The following is a 19,142-nucleotide window of genomic DNA, read 5'->3' as shown; positions in this document are numbered from 1 at the left end:
ACACTACGTTGCTATGTGCAAATTTCGGAAGGGCGTCCTTATGTGCTAAACAAAGTTTATTATATTAAACATCGAATTGTCTCATTTATATTATAATAAAGTTATTAAAAATCATTTTTAATGTGATTTGAAAAAACGTGGTTCAAGGGTGCCTACTCTCCCCTACCGATTTGGAACAATCCGTTACGTGATTAATTATGTCATTAATTACGTAATTTCGTTACGTGATTTCGTGATGTAATTTCATGACATGATTTCGTGACGTGATTTTTTTCAGTAGGGAAATAAACACATGTGTGATGGGGAATTTTTTTTTCGACGTTGGTAATTTCGAATAGACTTCTGATGACTTCTGCACATAAAACGCGGAAACACTTATTGCCGCGCGGCAAGAAGCGACGCGGTAGCCAATAAACTTTTGGTTCCCACGGAAGAACAACACGTTGATTGGCTACCACGTCGCTTCTTGCCTGTGCAGAAACCATGAGTGTGTTTCCAATTTATTACTACGTTTACGCGAGCGTTATTTCTGTAGCAATTTATGATAATTCACTCGTTTACGCGGAGTAAATTATCGTAAGTTACTACAAAATCCTGTTTACGCGAAGGAATCATCGTAAGTTACTACAGAAGTAACGGTCGCGTAAACGTAGTATTGATATGTCACTTCCGGTTGTGATCCGCAACGATTTTTGCGTATGAAGTCAATAAAGGCCATATTGCACGCAACGAAGTTTTAGTCATAATCGTAAGGCCGTAAGAAAATAGACCAATCACACTCTATTATTCTTTGAGCTCGAGGAGAATAATCGACTGTGATGGTCTATTTTCTTACAGCCTTAGGGCCCGGACACACACTTTTTCGTAACAGTAACAGTAAAGTTTCGACAAATCGCGTTGCTCGATTCGGCCGTACGTTATTTGTATAATGTTCTATGAGACATTATTTAAATGATAACTGCGAAATAATTAATAGTAACAAATTATGCTGATAACAGAAATGGCAAAAGTTTTTCAAGGTTAGTTATAACGTTGGTTATTAGTTTGATTAACGAGTTACAATTAATTGTCATTAATTATCCCTGCAGTTGTACAAGCAAATTTTTTGGCAGAAGCTAGCATGGAGTATGCAGAAGTATGCAGTTAAAAGCGGCATGAAGGGTTATCATAGCATGAAATCCGAGGATGCTTACCCGCTTCACGACGCGTTGACATATGCCATGGATATCTTCTTAAAGATAAAGACAGTCCTTACCAAACCAATAGTTCTGATTACTTGTCACACCCCTAAACTCGTGGACAACAAAAAAACGCATCAGATCAGAAGGCGTCATCCTTGAAAGACTTGGACATTAAATTATACGTGATTGGATTGGGAAACAATTGGGTGCACGATCAGTTCTATAAAGACTTAGAGATGCTGTCAAGGAAGACGGACATAGATGTTTACAGAATGACATCACTGATGGATCTGGTGCAGCAGATTAAAGCGCCGTCTAAAATTATTGCGCGATTAAGCTTTTAGGTGTGTGATGGCCTGGAGATTGATTTGGTCGTGCGTACTTTTGGCAGGTAGGTCTTCACGTTGATGAGAGTAATATTTATTTTTACAACATTGTTAAATATTGTACAAGTAAAAACGTAAGCATCGCTTTATAGAAAACGTAGATGCTTGCAAACGAAATCGCTGAGCAAAGCGACTAATTAAATTTTATCGAAATCGACGTATTTCAAGGGTGAAGAGGCTTACAAAAAGGTGTATATTTCTCGCATAACGTAATCGCAGATCTTGCTTAAAATGACACATATAAGGATATCTTGGATTTTTTATTTCTTACGTTTGATTTGCTTGATTTATTATAGGACAGTGACAGTGACAGTGACAGGGAGGAACTTTATTTACCTTTTGTGATACCAGAGGAAGTTAACTTGGAAACTAAGGAGTCAATCGATGGTTTGAAGCTGCGTTTCATGCAAAAGGAGCTACACCGGATAAAACATATACATCCACCAGTCATCAAAATAATCGGTGTAAGGCCTATACGTGACGATCTTCTTAGATATCACATTAAGCGGAAGTACTTTGTCAGAGCAGATTACGGTAGCACTCGTAAAGATAACGAAATATAAGATACATGATACAAAAAATTTAATGCGTGAAATAACACTCGATTCATGATATCGCAGCGTTTAATTACTATAAAAGTAATGTCAAATTGGTCTTTGTTTTTTTTTTCGCAGATAATCTATTGTTTTTTGGCGCTTTATTAAATAAATGTGCCATTCAAGAAAAAATGATAGTGTGCGCGTTTACGTTGCAGATGAATACTCGAACTAATCTCTGCTACATGATTCCAAATGCTGAACTGGGCGGTTTTTATCTATCGAGAATTGCATTCCAAGATATATCTAATTATATTCACATAATAATGCGATCAGAAAAAAGATATTCAAGATATTCCTTACTCGGCAAGCTTAATTTTATATTAGGGGACATAAGAGACAAGAGCGAAGCATTGCTGCATTTCGACACCCAGAATTGTATAACCGATAAGCAAGTTGCGTTGTGGAAAAAAGCAATTGATCGACTCGTCGTGAACCACCATCCGTATATGTTCAAATCCTATAAATTGGAGTGTCAAATACAATAGTGGAGAAGTTAGCTCTGGACAAAGAACTCGGTTCTCCGCCGATAGCCATGAGAATTTACATCGAACTTAAGAACTAATGTTGGTTTTATTTGGCTCTATTTAATCTTTTGTTGTTTGAAACTATTGTCGAAATATCATTGTTACTTTCAATTAGGATAATATTAGTCTAGATATAGGAAGACAATAGCTATCTATATTTGTTCAAACCAGGTATTTTATTGTTGCTAAGACTAATGTTTTCTTCTGAATTAGTTTGCATTTCAAGTTCCATATCCGTTTGAATCCTGTGTATTTGTAACCTGTGTATTTCCTTGCACAGCTTTTAAAATACTTAGAGATTTTAAGGATATCTCGATTCGCTAATGGCTGTCTGTAATGTTGTCTGTGGATTTTATCGGCGTGACCCATAAATGTAGCAAGATTCGTGACGTCAGTATCATTGAGGTTTAATTGAATGCAATGTGTGGCTATATGTTTCCGCAAGGTTGTACCACGCAGAGTAGCTGGACAACTGGCGTTACACTTTCGTGCAAATTCCTGCATTAAAATACAGGCTCTAAGGTATCTATATCTATGTTTGTTCAAACCAGGTAATCCAAATATGTAAGGATTTCTTTTTGTTATATTAGCTTCTATTCGAAGCTAATATCTAAAGAGGACAAGGAAATTGCACAAAAATATGTTCAATTCTGTATAAGGGGTAAATTGGGGCGGATTGTCCCCGTTTTATTGCCAAACGATCTTTTTGAATGCGACACTTTAATTTTGAAATTTCGAAAAGAAGCTAATATACCAAAAAAAATCCTTACATATTTGGATTACCTGGTTTGAACTGATATATATCACTGATATGCTCTTGATACATTCGGTAATGAGAAGATGACGTATATGTTTAAGGCTCCTGGGCTCTTTTTGTCATGATGTAAAATATATTGTGACGTCAGAGGCGAGAAATGACATATTTTGAAATGACACGCTGAGAATTCTTGCCATTTCTCGCTCACCTGAGGTCACAATCTTACATTATGACGGGAAGAGCTCATAAGCCTTAACAAAGATTGACAATTGACTGCTACTGCAGGAGTAGGGGAGACCGGGGCTAGACCGCTAACGGGGTAAATCCGCAAAATCAAATATCTCGGAACTTGTATATTGTGCGAACTCGCTATTAATATTGTAAACACTGCTTATGGTACCGATGTGACCAACGGAGTTTCGGCAAGTTACCTGCCGTGTTATGATTTTTACGAGGGCAAACGTGTTTTTAGAAGGTGAAAGTGAAATTTTCTGCGCGTGGAAATATTGTAATATCTGCAATAATATTTGCTCTCCAAATCTCGAGGTACGTGATTATAAAGAGTAATGCATGCTGAACATGAATCCAGTGTAGTTTTTTGGGGCTTATCCGCAAGTGAGCACCCGGGGCTAGTCCGCAAGTCTCGTCACTGTGGCGCGCCGGGCGCACGACTTCAACTCACGGCGATTTCAGGTTAGGTTGTGACCGGACGTCACTCTCTGGGTGCGTGGATCACACGAAAATGTGAAATCTCAGCCAGATTTGCCTATCAAACGGTCGCCACTTGGTTTGACCTTGATATACCGAGAAGGTAAGTATCGAAATTATAGCACGATATCTCGCGTGCCCTTTGCTCGATTCTCGCCGCGATCGTCTTTATTTACTCCGCTCGGTTCTCCTGCCGAGGCCCGCTCGTTGTCTCGTTCGGTCCTTCATCTACGGCTCGCCTGCCGGGGTCAGTCAGGCCCCGGTTCCCCTATTCGTCGCGTCGCTATATTTTCAGATTAACGCTAGCCATATGGGCTCTTCGGACTCGCTTATCCGGTATTTAGCCTAAGAAAATATTAATGTCCGCTGCTCTCTTGGTCTCTGCTGCCCCTCGGGTGTCCTCGGCTCCACGGCTATGCGAACGGTTGCAAGGTTTCCCTCGAGCGGCGTGATTCTGTCTTCCCTTGCACGTGCGTCAGTTGTATAGAAGGGAAATGGTACGCACGTATCGTCGCAAAACGACTCCCGTCGACAAGGAGCAACTCAAGAAGGCAGTTCTTGCGGTGAGAAAAGATAAAATGACCGTTTCCGCAGCCGCAAAACAATTCGATGTCCGGATATCCACGTTGAACGACTGGTTGAAGAAGAACAACGATGAAATAAAAAACTTGGATGACGTGGTCGTACTACATAAAGGACATATCCCGGTGAGTACTTAACGATTATTAATTTTTAAAGCATGCACTCTGCTCAGCAAAGTTTTTATTCATGCAACGTCTTAATTTCAAATGTAGGTTATGGACTCTGAAACTGAAAAGACTTTAGTGGAATACTTAGTACATTGCAACGATATGTACTTTGGACTATCTGCAAAGGAAACCCGTGGTTTAGCCTTTGATTTAGCCAAAAAATTGAATCTCAAGGTACCAGCATCGTGGGAAGCCGCTCGCATGGCTGGTGAAGATTGGCTAAGCAGCTTTCTGAAACGACATCCAACATTATCCATACGCAAACAAGAAGCGACAAGTTTAGCACGTGCCACCAGTTTCAATTGAACAAATGTAGAAAGGTTCTTTGCGCTGCTAAAATCTCTGATGGATAAACATCATTTCCAGGTGTGTTAACTGATGAATAAATCTTGCCAGTTTTGGTCGAAAATAACGTTTCTCATCATTTTTAGCCTCATTGCATATGGAATATGGATGAGACAGGAATTACAACCGTTCAGACACCGAATAGAGTCATCGGACGTCGAGGAATGAAACAAGTCGAGCGAGTGACTTCTGCGGAAAGAGGAACCCTTGTAACTTTGGCGATGGCGGTGTCAGCGACCGGGCATTCTCTACTTCCATTTTTTATTTTTCTTCATAAAAATTTCAAGGAACATTTCCTTAACGGCGCGGCGGACCACCAGGCTGCACAGGTGTAGCGAATTCAAGTGGCTGGATGAATGCGGAGCATTTTGTCCAGTTTTTGCAGGTCTTCCAGTCTCATGTGCGTGCTTCCGTCGACGCCCTAATTTTACTGATACTCGACAATCACGATTCACATTTGTCCATCGCTGGTCTCAAATTTTGTAAAAAAAATGGAATAATTCTCCTATCATTACCGCCGCATTGCTCGCACAAACCGGCGGCACGGATCATGAGTTCGCACACAGAATGAATTGTAACTTACTAAGGAGTGATTTCTCCATCTTGGACTTCTTATACTTTTTTGTTGACATTTTTTTTTGGCATTTTTTTATTGAAATCGAAGATGCCGATTTTAAAGAAAAATTTGAATTTATTATTAATGTTGAAAAATATCAATTAATCAACCTTTTTTATTAACAATGCATAATATATCTCGAAAGTGTGTAAAAAATACTTAATAAATCACTGGTTATTATTTAAAATCGGTAATATTTACGACAAATTATCGTAAAACTTTTCACGATGTGTGAAGTGTAACATGACGGCCTCAACGCCGAAACTTTAAACTTAAACCCCTGTAAGTAGACAACGCGTTGGACAAATATCTAAAAAATTGGTGTGGATAATTATGGTCAATAGGGCAATAGATTGTGCAAATTTCAGCACAATAAAAAAAAAACATTTTTTTGGGGGTGGATCACTTCGCATGGAATGCCCCATATCCTATATTAGCCTTTTCTCTAAAAAGTTTTACTTTTTATAAGTAAAACAGGATTAACCTGTAGTAAACAATTATGTTACATTGAAATATAAATATACAGAAATACATACAGCAACCTAAGCATGAGTAAAGTATGACATCCTTTATATTTGATAGGATTATATGAGTTGTCTTGGTATATATACAATAAAACCGTATACGTTAAGGATCACTGTATTTCAGTAGTTATATGTATAGTAAAATATAACAATAATATATCTTGAATCTATCGCGCTTTGTATATTATAATTGTTGCAATTTGCATATTGCATTTTTATTTTTTATATTGTGACTATGTACTATACACCTGTATTTGCTTTTATAAACAATTAATATTTTTTTGACATATATGGAATTCATTCTGTATCACATTCAAAATTTAAAAAAAATTATAAGATTACAGTAAAATAACAAAAAATGTATTTATTTAATTCTAATACACATATATCATTTTTTATACGCTTTATGAAATTTTTTTGACTGAAGTCCAAATTTTATGGTCATTAGTCATTTTTTCTTTGTTCTTATTTTTTTATTACGTATAATTTACTTCTTATTATATTATAACTTTTATATTTTACAAAATTAACATGTCAGACATGATCTTGTTGTGTACCACGAACACACTAAATTCAATATATTATATTGAAATGTGCACAGCATATCTTCTTCACTTAAAAAATTAGTCGGACTATGATAGTTGCCAAGGTGTTCGAGATCGTGCAATTCGGTACGGAAAATCGCGTCATTTTGGCAATTCAAGGCATAAGGCCAGATATTCTAATTGCTCGCGCAACATGTATGCATGAAGGGAGGGCGGTCGACGAGACTCAATTTCCACCGTGTCGTTTTAACCGCATTGCAAATCGCCTCTTCAATATTAAATTTGTCAGTATAGCATGGATCTTTCTTTCGCTCATATTCCAGAAAGTTCGCTAATCGCCAGCAAAACAATGCCACAGCTGACCGAGTGAACAAAGTCAAGCTACACAATAGAAAGGTCCATGCTATAAACAACAGCGAGCGCAAATAAGTAACGATCCGCGGATCGTCACGTGCAAACAGTGACGTCAGCGCGATGACGTAGGGCTCCGACGGCCAATCACCCTCCCGAAATTCGTAGAAATTTGTCTGGAGGGAGTTTCGCCTCGGAGGTGATAAAACGACCGCCGCCTCGGCGCGGGATCGATTCTCGCTCGTAGATCACCGCTAGTACACCGCTCATACCGCTTAAACCGCTTTTCGCTTCGCCATCCGCATTTTCGCATTCGCTTAACCGCTCGCCGCTTTTGCCGTGCTCAAGTCTGTGCGCGCTCACGGCTCTTCACCTGAAAAAAACTGTAAATAACTTGTATATATCTGATTTTTGGAACATTATATACTTTATTGTTTTCTGTACTTGCTGTCTCTCTCTTTGCTTTTGTGGTCGTCCTATTACCTCGCGCAATCTCGCGCAACCGCGTGCTCTCGAACATTTCTGGTCCTTCGAGCCGGATCATACCGGCAACCGCGAATTCGGGAGTGCTTCCGCAAAGAATGACCGCAGCCATGAGCATGGATCAAAGCGCCTTGCTGAACAGTCAGCACGACATCCACGGCCGCATCTCCCGCTCCATGGACAACCTCCGGAAGCTGGGTGCAGATAAACTCACCCTCGACGCTGTGAGCACCCGCATCCGCATTCTCGACGACCTGTGGGCAAAGTTCGAGTCAAACCATGATCTCATTCGGGCATGTTACGGGCAACTCTACAACGAGAGTGAGTACGCAAAGACAGATTTTGTCGACACTGCTGAGAACACTTACGTGCATCAGCATAGTCTGCTTACCGGTCTCGCGAATAAATTGAAACCCGCGTCGCCCAGAGTGCCAACCGGACCGGAGCAAAACAGCGAACACGCTCCCAAGACGTCACTGCCGCGTATTCAGTTGCGGAACTTTTCGGGCGCGTATGAGGAGTGGCCGTCGTTCCGGGATCTCTTCAAGTCGGTCATCGGTGAGAACTCGTCGATTTCGAACGTTGAGCGGCTCCATTACCTCCGATCGTGTCTGCGAGGGCCCGCTGAAAAATTAGTGAGTTCATTAACGGTGACCGGAGACAATTACGACCGCGCGTGGGCCATTCTAAGCAAACATTTCGAGAATAAACGGGAGCTGATACGCTCCAACTTCGCCACGTTTACCGCCGTGGCGAAGATGAAGGGAGAAATCGCTGACGAGCTGAGCCGCATCCATAACGCCGTCACAACCGCAGTCAATGGAGTTCAGGAGAGCATCGGGAGGCCCATCGAGTCCCATGGAATAGACCTCTTCAACCACCTGGTTGTCGAGCTCTTCGACCAGCGCACGCGACTCGAGTGGGAATCATCCACCTCCGACTCCGTTGATCCGCCGAATCACGAGAAACTCACTGACTTTATCGCGAAGCGCATTCTCACGCTAAACGCCGCGAAACCGAAGAACATTGCCAACACCGCGAGTGAGCCATCGCGGTCCGCGAAAACACACAACGCGAAGCGCACGGAGCCTTCGCAGTGTCCGCTCTGCAACGGAGAGCACTCGCTCATGGGGTGCCCCGACTTCAAGGCCAAGCCGGCCAGTGGCCGAAACAAACAAGCTATGCTTTAATTGTCTCGGCAACCATCTGGTGGCAAAGTGTCAGTCCACCAGGAACTGCATGACGTGCAACTCACGTCACCACACGATGCTTCACGACGCGTACAGTTTCGAGCCGCCACCCGCCGCTGAAGTCAGCGCGCTTTCCGCCGTCGGAAGGGCCGATGACCGCAAAGCGATCCTCCTCGCGACCGCGCGCGTGATCGTTGCCGATCGTCACGGGAGGCCACGAAGTTCGAGCCCTCATCGACCAAGGCTCCGAAGTGTCGATCGTGTCAGAGTCCCTGGTGCATCGGCCGCGATCGCGCACCCGAATGTCAATCTTCGGCATCGGCGGCTCACAATCCGGATCCACGCGGGGCAAGGTGTCGATGAGCCTCACGTCAACGACCACCGGAGCCACGCTCACCGCCGTCGCGTTCGTGCTTCCGCGTCTCTCCTTGTACCAGGGCTCCGCGATCAAGTGCAACACCACGTGGCCTCATCTGCAGGGGCTGCCGCTAGCCGATCCACGTTTTGCCGATCCACGTTTTGCCGCCAACAACCCAGTCGAGCTGCTCCTAGGCGCTGAGGTGTGCTCGACCATCCTGGAGGATGGTCTCCGCCGAGGCAAACTGCAAACGCCGATCGCGCAGAAGACCATCCTGAGATGGATTCTGTCAGGGGGTTGTGGTGCGACCTCTCTTCTGGGTCACCGCCGCTCACTCCAAGCTCACTCCGCTTTCGTCAGGCTCGCTCTCGAGGAAGAGGAGTGCGAGCAACTCTCCGTGCGCTCCCACGAGCGCACATCCGCTGGCCGGTACGTCGTCCGACGGCCGGTCTCATCGCCGCCAAAGAACCTCACCGAAGCTCACAAATCCGTCGACGACACGACCGCCGTGTACACCAACGTGCGCGAACTCTGCACGGCGGGCGGGCTCCCGCTGCGTAAGTGTGCCGCGAGCGTAGAGGACATTCTCGTCGGGAGCCCTCAGAAACCCCGTCGTCACCGCGCTCTCAAGATCTTCGGCTTCGACAAACGCACACCCGCTGAACGACACGTCGCTCGACTGCCGTTCTCTTCACCTCCGCAGAACCCCGCTGAAACCTGCAAGTCCGTCGACGATGTCGTGACCGGCGAAAACCCTGTCGCCGACGCGATCGCCGTGCAAACCGAACTCTGCACGGCGGGCGGGTTTCCAGCGCGCAAGGGAGCCGCTGGCCCTGAGAACCTTCTTCGTCCGCACACGATCACCAAGCTCACTCCCGAGGAAAAGGAGTGCGAGCGACCCTCCGTGCGCACCCTCAAGCGCACATCCGCAGGCCGGTACGTCGTATGACGGCCGGTCTCTTCGCAGCCGAGGAACCTCGTCGCAAGCCCGTCGACGACGCGACCGCCGTGCACACCGAAGTGCGCAAACCCTGCACGGCGGGCGGGCTCCCGTTGCATAAATGGGCCGTGAACTCTGAGGACAGTCTCGTCGGGATCCCTCAGAAATACCGTCTGCAACGCGCACTCGAACTGTCCACTACCACTTGGCTCACCGCGCTAACGCGACACGCTCGCGACTCTTTAAGTTTGTCCGCAGCTTTACTACTTCGCCGGTCCGACGCCCGCGTGACACTTCACTGGGTCACGGATTACGCATCCGGGTGGAAGCCGTTCGTGTCCAACCGGGTGTCACTCATCCAGCGTACTCGTCACGAGGCCCAGTGGCGGCACGTTCCCGGACAGGAAAACCCGGCCTACTGCGCTTCCCAGGGGATCCCTCCTCGAGAGCTGATCGGTCATCCCTCGAGAGGGACGAGCCCAACGCGGCTACCTGAGAGCCGAACCTGGTGGCCGGACGAGAGCGACGAGATTCCCAACGCCGAGCTGCCAAAGCGGAAAGTCGTCGTGCAATCCGCCATCGAGAGGATCGAAACGGAGCCTTACACCCTCCGTCGATTCTCCTCGCGGCACCGTTGCATTTCTGTCCGGCTTCCCGCGTACATTTCTGTTCGTCTTCTCTCGTGTAGTTCTGTCCGTTTGCTCGCGTTATTAAATGTACTTTATCGCGTTTTCGTGACAGTTCGCATCCGTTCGCACGTATACGATGTCGTAATCAAACGCGCTTAAAAAACTTGCGTATCTGCAGTCTACGTGCTGCCATAACCGGTATGCTTTTTTTTGGGCCGAAAATTCGTATCAGTGGTTGGTGGTCCGTTTTTAACACAAATTTTTGCCCGTACAAATAGTCGTAAAATTTTGTTAAGCCGAACACGATCGCGCGAGCCTCCTTGTCGATTGGTGCGTAGTTGCGCTCGCTCATCGATAATGTTTTCGATGCATATACTATCGGCCGTTCACCTTCTAGAGTCACATGTGCAAGTATCGCCGAGACGCCGTAGTCTGATGCGTCGCACGTTAAACTTATTTTTTTATTCGGGTCGTAATTTATAAGTACCTCGGTTGATTTTAGTTCCTGTGTGGCTGTCTCAAAGGCTTTTTGACATGTGTCCGTCCAGTGAAATTTATCCTTTTTTAAATTATCGTACAATGGATACAGTTTCGATCCTTGATAAATTTTGCGTAGTAATTTAACATTCCCAGAAAAGCTTGCAATTTCCTTTTTGTTGTTGGTGCCGGTGCTTTATCTATTGCGTCTACTCGTTCTTCCGGTGCGTGTACCCCGTGTTCGTCTATTTCCACGCCCAAATATTGAATTTTACGGACTAATAGTTCACATTTTTCTTTTTTTAATTTCAACCCGCATTCGCTCAATTATCAAGGATTTGGCTCGTTCTCTGTACGGTTTCTTCCAGCGTTTTGCCGATAATAATTATGTCGTCGAAAAATACATTTATGCCCGGCATTCCTGCAAAGATCTGCTCCATTTGTCTTTGAAAGAATCCCAGTGCCGAGGCTATGCCGTACGGTAACTTATTCCACAGCTCCGTAATGACCAGTTTACAATGAGTCGTTAGTCGTTAGTCAGATGTCGGAAAAGAATTGGAAAAAGTCGTCGACTGACATAAACGTGTCATAAAGCGATCGGAAGTCTGTAATTGGCAATAGTCAGATGTCGGAAAAGAATCGAAAAAAGTCGTCGACTGACATAAACGTGTCATAAGGCGATCGGAAGTCTGTAATTGGCAATCACATAAGCGATTGGCCAAATGCCATCTCTTACGATCACCGATTACAGGCTTCCGATTGCCTTACGATACGCTTATAACTATTTCTTCTGACATCTGACTAACGACTAACGACTCATTGTAGACTGGCCATAAGAACTTCTTCCTTACGTAGCTTATGTATCCAAGCCAGTCCGCTTTTTGTCTCGTCCGATTCCGCCATTCACTCTTACACGCGTTTTCGATTATAATATTTTTATCCTCGTCGCCATCTGGAAGGTATCGATCGAGATCGGGTGTGGGCTAGAATATTTATTTGACTGACTGACTCGTTACATCGTAGTGCCGGCGTCGCTCCGGCCTCCCCACTCTCTGCACTCTCCCATGCGCGCTCTTACACATGTACATACACTACATCAACAATATTTGAATTATCATGCAATGTATTTTCCGTTCCAACTTTTACAGTACTACATTCTACAGACATAAAGAAAAAGATTTTATATAATATTATTATATAATAAACTACATGATAGTGTAAGATAGCAATATTTTAATGAAAGACAGCATAAGTAATTGAACATTGTTAATAGATTTATTCCTTAACACTTAGTTTACTGAAAAAGTTCTTATTATATTTTAGACATAAATTATGTGTATTAACATTTGCAGAAAAATTTATAGTATTTAAACTTGAAAAATATTTTAATTAAGTTTAGCCTATTATCATTGGTCTAAAGGAACTTGTTTTACTTGTGGAGGCTTTCATGTGGCAAAAGGATTTTTCGAGGTTTCCTTTTGGGTTATATTTTGTGTCATTTAGAAGAACTCTAACTGACTTTTTCATTTTCTGGGAGTTTAATATTTCATTCTCTTCATCATTGCTAACATGTTTAGTTTTGTTGGTCCTTTTCTTCTTTATCTGTGGAGATTCATCATAAGATTCCTCTGAATCGTACAAATGTTTGGTCTTTCGTTTTTTCCTAGGTCCTTCCAAGTCAGTTTCTCCTGCTGCAGTATCAAGATCACTGAAATCTTCAGCTACCTTTGATGCTTTACGAGCATTTTGGTATTTATCTGAAAAGGCACAAGTCAAATGAATACAGGTTGAAAATAACACAATGTTTATCCCGACAAACATTGTGTTATTTTCAAGACTATGATAATAAAAACAGTATGCAATTCCAGCAAAAATATCAGGTAACAGTAACATAACTTAATAATAATTTCTCAATCAACAATATGTTATGTTCGGCGCTTGCCTCTATATAGTAGTTTAGGTTCCGTAATGCTCGGGGGGGGGGGGGTGTGAGTCGCCTCGGATTCGCGATAGGTCTATAAACGTGGGTTCGAAGGACCAGAGGGACCGTTCCCTTACGAACCAAACGAGATATGAAAGCGAAAGCAATGCGAAGGCATGCGACTCACCGTTCGTTGCCCGTTGCCCTCTCGGATGGCGTTCTTTCGTCTCTCTTCCTTTCGTCCTTCCTTCAGACTCGTCCTCCGGTGTAAGCGCGAAGGCAAGCAGGCAAGCGAGCAGGCAATTGGGCACTATGTGCAAGCGAGCAATAGTAAGAAGGCAGGCAGGGCACAAGATATGCAGGCAAGCGGTGCAAGCAAGGAACACGCAAGCAAAGGCACGATCTGGAGACGAGTCGTGCTCCGAAAAAATGTGGTGACAAGTTCACTTCTTCACATCCAAAATGTGAATGTCTGCTCCGGTACTTCTCGGCTCGCGCACCTGCAAAGTACGGCCCGAACGAGTACTAAGTTCAGTAATTAGGCGGGCCACCCGCAGACGGGCAACACGAGTCGGGTGAGTCGCGCGAGTAGTTACCGCAATCCGCCAACGTTTCGCGCGAGTTATCGAACTCGATATCGATCGTATTGGTGGTCCTACTCGCCGTAGGACCCGCTTGATTATGAGTGCGATTGACGCGATTAAGGATCAATATGTAACTTCATACTACAACTTAATGATACAGAATCAAATTTCAACTATGTACATTTAATACTACGGAACCTAAACTACTATATACAGGCGAGCGCCGAACATATTAGGGGTATTCAAATAAGTTAAAGTTTAACGGTTTGACAGGTTATGTCGGGTTAAAGTCGAGTAAAAAGTTAATTAATTAACTTTGGGCGCGTTACTCTTTAAGGTTATGCAAAATACATAAGTGACTCATTAACCTATCACATTAATCTTTGGGTTAAAAATTTAAAAATTAACTTTTTACTCGATTTTAACCCGACATAACCTGTCAAACCGTTAAACTCTAACTTATTTGAATACCCCTATTATAATATAAAAAAATAACTTTATCCGGCAGTTATATATATTAAAACCAAAATATTATTTTATTGCTCGACTAACTGGCACAATGTAAAAAAGTATGCACTACGTTTCGGCTCAAGGTTCGAGCCCTTCTCAAGTGCGGTCTAACTAAGAAATAAATACAATAGGAATAAAGGCCAGCAATCGAGCATAACAGTATGTCAAATCAATAGTTCATTTAATAATATACAAATGACGGGACGTTTCGAACACAGTGTCTTCTTCAGCCGATAAATTAAAATAATTAAATGGAGTCGCGCAATAAGCAAAGTATCAAATAATCAAAAAAATAATAAATAAAGAAGTAAAACAAAGAGGTAAAATAATAAATAAAGAGGTAAAACAATCGAAAACGAGCAAGGATTTTTCTCGATGGTAAATGACAAAGCCATCCGGAGTCACATCTTACATGAGAGCATTCGACTATTACAATGTAAATTGTGTATACATAAATATCTTTAGAGTTTATTGTGAAATGTAAAATTGTATACATATGAATATCTGTAGAGTCAATTCGCAAGTCTGCAGTCAAAGGTAAATCTATGATTTATTCTTCGTTGGATGGCGAAAACGAACCAAGTCAGTTGTTAAAAGCGTTAAATCTTAGGTCAATCAGCGGTGTGGTCAAGTTTATAATACGTTCTGAAATTCGATGTCTCAATAGCGGGAGGAAGCTTGTGCGGTTGTTTAAATTAATCATCGTAAGAACTACAATTACAGAATTAAGTCGTGGTCCGATGTTTCGCGCTCTCACGGTCGATGTAAGCTCCTTTGTGTCTCTAATACTAATGACAAAGCATTCCCTTTTGGTTAACAGCGAAGGTGATTCTTCGAAATGATAATACATCGAAACAATAAATAGCTAGATGTCGGTGAGTTTGCTTAGAATACTGTTATATGACTCATCCAGATACTTTGTGTCCTTATTCAAATTAATGCCGTTTTTTTTTTGTTCTTTAATATGTAGATTTCCGAGATAAGTCTCTTATAATAATTAGGTTCCGTATCTAGTATTTTAACGTTATCCCAATCGAAGGAATGGTTAAAATCTTTAATATGTTCAGAAATGACCGAGTGTCTGGATGGGTCCGTTTTTATGTTATTTTTATGTTCGTTTATTCTGGTTTTTAGTTGTCTTTTTGTCTGTCCCACATAGAAAGCCTCGCAGTTTTTACATGCAATCTTATATACAACGTTACTATTAGTGGCTGATAAGTTTTTGTTCTTTTGTGCTTTGATTATGTTATTTAATTTGTTAAGGCATCTATAGCCTATTATGTGTTCCTTTCTATTAAATAATAACGTCGCTTTCTCAGATATGTTGTTGACATACGGAATTACTATAAATTTTCTATTGACACCGCTCGAATCTATTGCGTTGTTTTCATTATTTTTGAGTTTTTCATTAATCAAATTGTCGAGCCTGGGGTTTATTTTTTTAAAAATTAATTTTAGAGGATAACCGTTGTCCAATAATATTTCAATGATAATTTCTAAAATTTTCTTGTGGTATATGGGGTGAGATAACAGAACTGCTCTGTCCACTAGACTATAGATGGTGCCTATTTTGTGGCAGATAGGATGGTTTGAGAAATATGATAAGTATCTGCCCGAGAACGTTTTCTTGTGAAACCAATCGATTTGTATGGTATTATCCACTACCTGCAGCGACAGATCTAAGAAACTTAAACAACGGTTATTGTCATATTCTATCGTAAAAAGGCGCTCATGATAGCTGTTGAAAGTATCCAGGATACATTCAATCATGTTCGACGGCGCGGCCATTAATATGTCATCAACATATCTGCAATAAATGGACAAACGTTCATTTATAGAATTTAGCGTTTTTTGTTCCAAGTCTTGCTAAAAAATAAATATATTATAACTATCACATAACACGCATTACCTATATTGCGTTTATATACTTGGATGGTAAATTGTAACAGTTAAATTACTATTACTTGATATTTTCTGTGATATAACTATCAAAACAGTAGAAAAAATGATAATATAGTTTGAGCTTCTTTATTACCCCAAAGGGGTCCAAAAGGGCGTTTTGGAGGGACGTACCCATCCCTGTACATATGTCCCTGCCATGGGCTCATCGGCGTTTTCTCAGGGACGTACCCAACCCTTTACAATCAACATGCCATTATCAAAAATAAAAATAAAAAATAAACTCCAATAAAAAAGAAAAATATCGGCGTTTTTTCGGGACATACCCAACCCTGTACATTTTAGTATTTAAACTTTCAAACAAAAATATAAAAAAACATCATCAGTCTTGCTGTGACTCGCTATCTGGTGAGCCAGGAGCCAGGGGCCGTAACACGTGACGCAGTCCCTCTGCGCGTGATCCATCCGAATCCGAGCCGTCCGTTTTGCGTGTCGCTCCACGGTGCCTCCGCGTCCTCCGTGCGCATGCCACCGCTGCGGACATTATTTTCCGTTAATGCCAGCGGCGCGCCGCCGTCGCGGCAACGCACTTGAAAGATGTTCTCACATACTGCGGATACTCGAATATGCACGTCCTCTCGCATGTATTCTCCTCAACATCGGTGATATATCTCACAACTCCGAGAAGAGTGAGCATGATAAAATTTTATCTTTCTCGCACCATTGAGAACGTGTGCCTTTGGATCGTACTTGTTCCTGAGATCCAGCATTGCCTGGTGTGAACCGGTATACCAGAAGAGTGCATTCTTCTTATCGCCGTCGCCGCCTCAGCACGCTTTCGCCTATGCCCGGGCCTTGGTGACCGCGCCTCCTCTACCGGGCGGCTCTTCGCTCCTCGGCCCCCCGCTACCCGCTCCCGTATTCCCCTGATCTCCTCTTCCTTCTTACTCAGCCTTTGTTTTTTCCTTTTCCTCTTCCGTCTCCATTAGTAGGCTCTTCTCTAGCTCGCTTGCTATCTCATCCTCTTCTGATCCTTTTGTTCTTCCATCATCTTCTCTCCTCCTCTCCTTTTTCCTCTTCTTCTCTTCTCCTTCTCTAATTCTTCTTTCCACCGATTTGTCTTCATCCATTTTGACCTTTAGTCTACTCCCCGCCCTCCTCCTTGCCTCTAATACTCTCCATTTCTCCTCTTCACTTCCCAGCCTCACCAGCATCGTGAGCCATTCTCCTCTCAGCCCTATTACGCTCACTTCCTTTATTTCTACTCTTAACTTCAGTTCCTCCGAGAGCAGTTGCCTCACTTTCTCCCAGTTCGTTCCCTTTCCCATCCATCTGTTCCTCTCTACCCTTATTATTATGTTTTTCCTCCTTCTCTCATCTTCATTCCTCTCATCGTCGTCGGACCACCATTTCATTTCTTCTTGCCTGCCCCTGTTCTCTGCGCTTTCGTCCCTCTTCCTTTTACCCGCGCCCATTTCTAGCCTGCGTATTTTTCTTTTCAGGTTCTCTATCTCCTCTCTCTGGTCCTTTACTTCCTCTTTTAGTGCTCTCAGTGTTTCCTTTGCTTGATCCCTTATCATTTTCTCCAGCATCTCTCTCTCTACCGTCACCTTCGCTCTGAATTCCATTCCTTCCTTTTGTTCTGTGCTCCCCTTTTCTTTGACCTTATCTGAAATTAAAAATTTTCTTAGCCATCTATTTCTCAACCTCTTTTTTCTTCCTGTCCCCCCCACTCCTCATCTCTTCTATCGCTTTCATCCATTCCTCCCCCTCTCCCTTTTCACTCATTATCTTCTCCACCACGTCTTGCCAACTCTCTCCCTCCCAATCTTCCCATCTCGAGCACTCTTTCCAGACAAGTTCCCACGTCTCCTCCTTTTTCTCACATATCCTGCATTTTTTGTCTTCCTCTTTTCCCCAGTATAGTCCCTCCCTAATCTCGTTGCCCAATCTGAACCTTGCGATTCTGTTCCATCTTGCCTCCTCCCAGCCCTTCTTTATATATTCCGGAATCCCATCCTTCCTTATTCGTTTATACCACCTGTTGTATTTCGATTCCATAATCTTTCCCATTCTTTCTTGTCTTTGTTTTGCTTTCTCCTTGAGTTCTATTGCCTCCTCCGTCAGTCCCTCCTCCCCTCCCTTTTCTACCCCGATACCTTCCCAGTATTCCTTTCTCTCCTGCTCCCATCTTCCTATTATCCTTTTCTTCTTCCATCTTTCTTTCATTTCTTCCAAACATTTCTTTGCTATTCTTCCTCCTCTACCTTCTTCCAGTTTTCTTTCAAATTTCCATGCTCTCTTGCTCGCTCTGGCTCCCATTTTTTCCCTTTCTAGTTCGTCCCTGACCATGTACCCTGGGGTCCTCCAGTTTACACCGAGTGTCCATCTGAGGTATCTCTCGTGTATCCCTTCTACCTCCCTCCTTTCCTTCCACCCCCATATTTCCGCCCCGTATCCCATCACCGTCCATATCAGTGTATCATACAGCCAGATCCTTCTTTTACAGTTCTTTTTCCACATCCTTTTACCTATTCCCAACACTTCCCTCATCACCCTTGCTGCCTTCCTTCTTCTCTCTCTGATATGTGCCTCCTGCCTTCCATTCGCCATCAGCGTGTACCCCAGATATTTGAATTTTTTGACCTCTTCTAATTTCTTTCCCTTTCATCTCCAGTCATATTTCTTCTTCCTCCCTCCTCCTTTTCTAAATCTTATTACCTTCGTCTTCTCCGTACTCAGCGTTAGGCCTTTCCTGTCTAGGTATCCCTCAAGCCTGCTTATCATGGATCTCATGTCCTGTTCCTCCTCCGCTAGTACTGCTATGTCATCTGCGTACATTAGGGTATATATCTTCTCCCCTTTT

At 43.1% G+C, this 19,142-nt stretch overlaps 1 protein-coding gene and 1 pseudogene across 2 annotated transcripts; both read left to right on the top strand.

Moving 5' to 3' along the window:
* Positions 1–3,850, top strand: part of LOC112463499 — a 27,110-nt pseudogene extending 23,260 nt beyond the window's left edge.
* Position 3,851: 1 nt separating this feature from the next.
* LOC112463502 lies at positions 3,852–5,913 on the top strand. Of its 2 annotated transcripts, XM_025029927.1 has the most exons (4): positions 4,218–4,258; positions 4,588–4,862; positions 4,950–5,270; positions 5,336–5,913. In XM_025029927.1, exons 2-3 carry the CDS (start codon positions 4,650–4,652, stop codon positions 5,208–5,210), a joined length of 474 nt encoding a protein of 157 aa, XP_024885695.1. In that variant the 5' UTR covers positions 4,218–4,258; positions 4,588–4,649; the 3' UTR covers positions 5,211–5,270; positions 5,336–5,913. The 2 variants fall into 2 exon arrangements, with proteins under 2 accessions (XP_024885694.1, XP_024885695.1); XM_025029926.1 differs by having other exon boundaries at positions 3,852–4,862.
* The last annotated feature ends 13,229 nt before the right edge of the window (positions 5,914–19,142 follow it).

This window comes from Temnothorax curvispinosus, unplaced genomic scaffold (assembly GCF_003070985.1).
Source record: "Temnothorax curvispinosus isolate PA1 unplaced genomic scaffold, ASM307098v1 QBEX01013378.1, whole genome shotgun sequence".
NCBI lineage: Eukaryota > Metazoa > Arthropoda > Insecta > Hymenoptera > Formicidae > Temnothorax > Temnothorax curvispinosus.
Note: the sequence above shows the minus strand (reverse complement) of the source record. Positions and strands in the feature narration are given on the sequence as shown.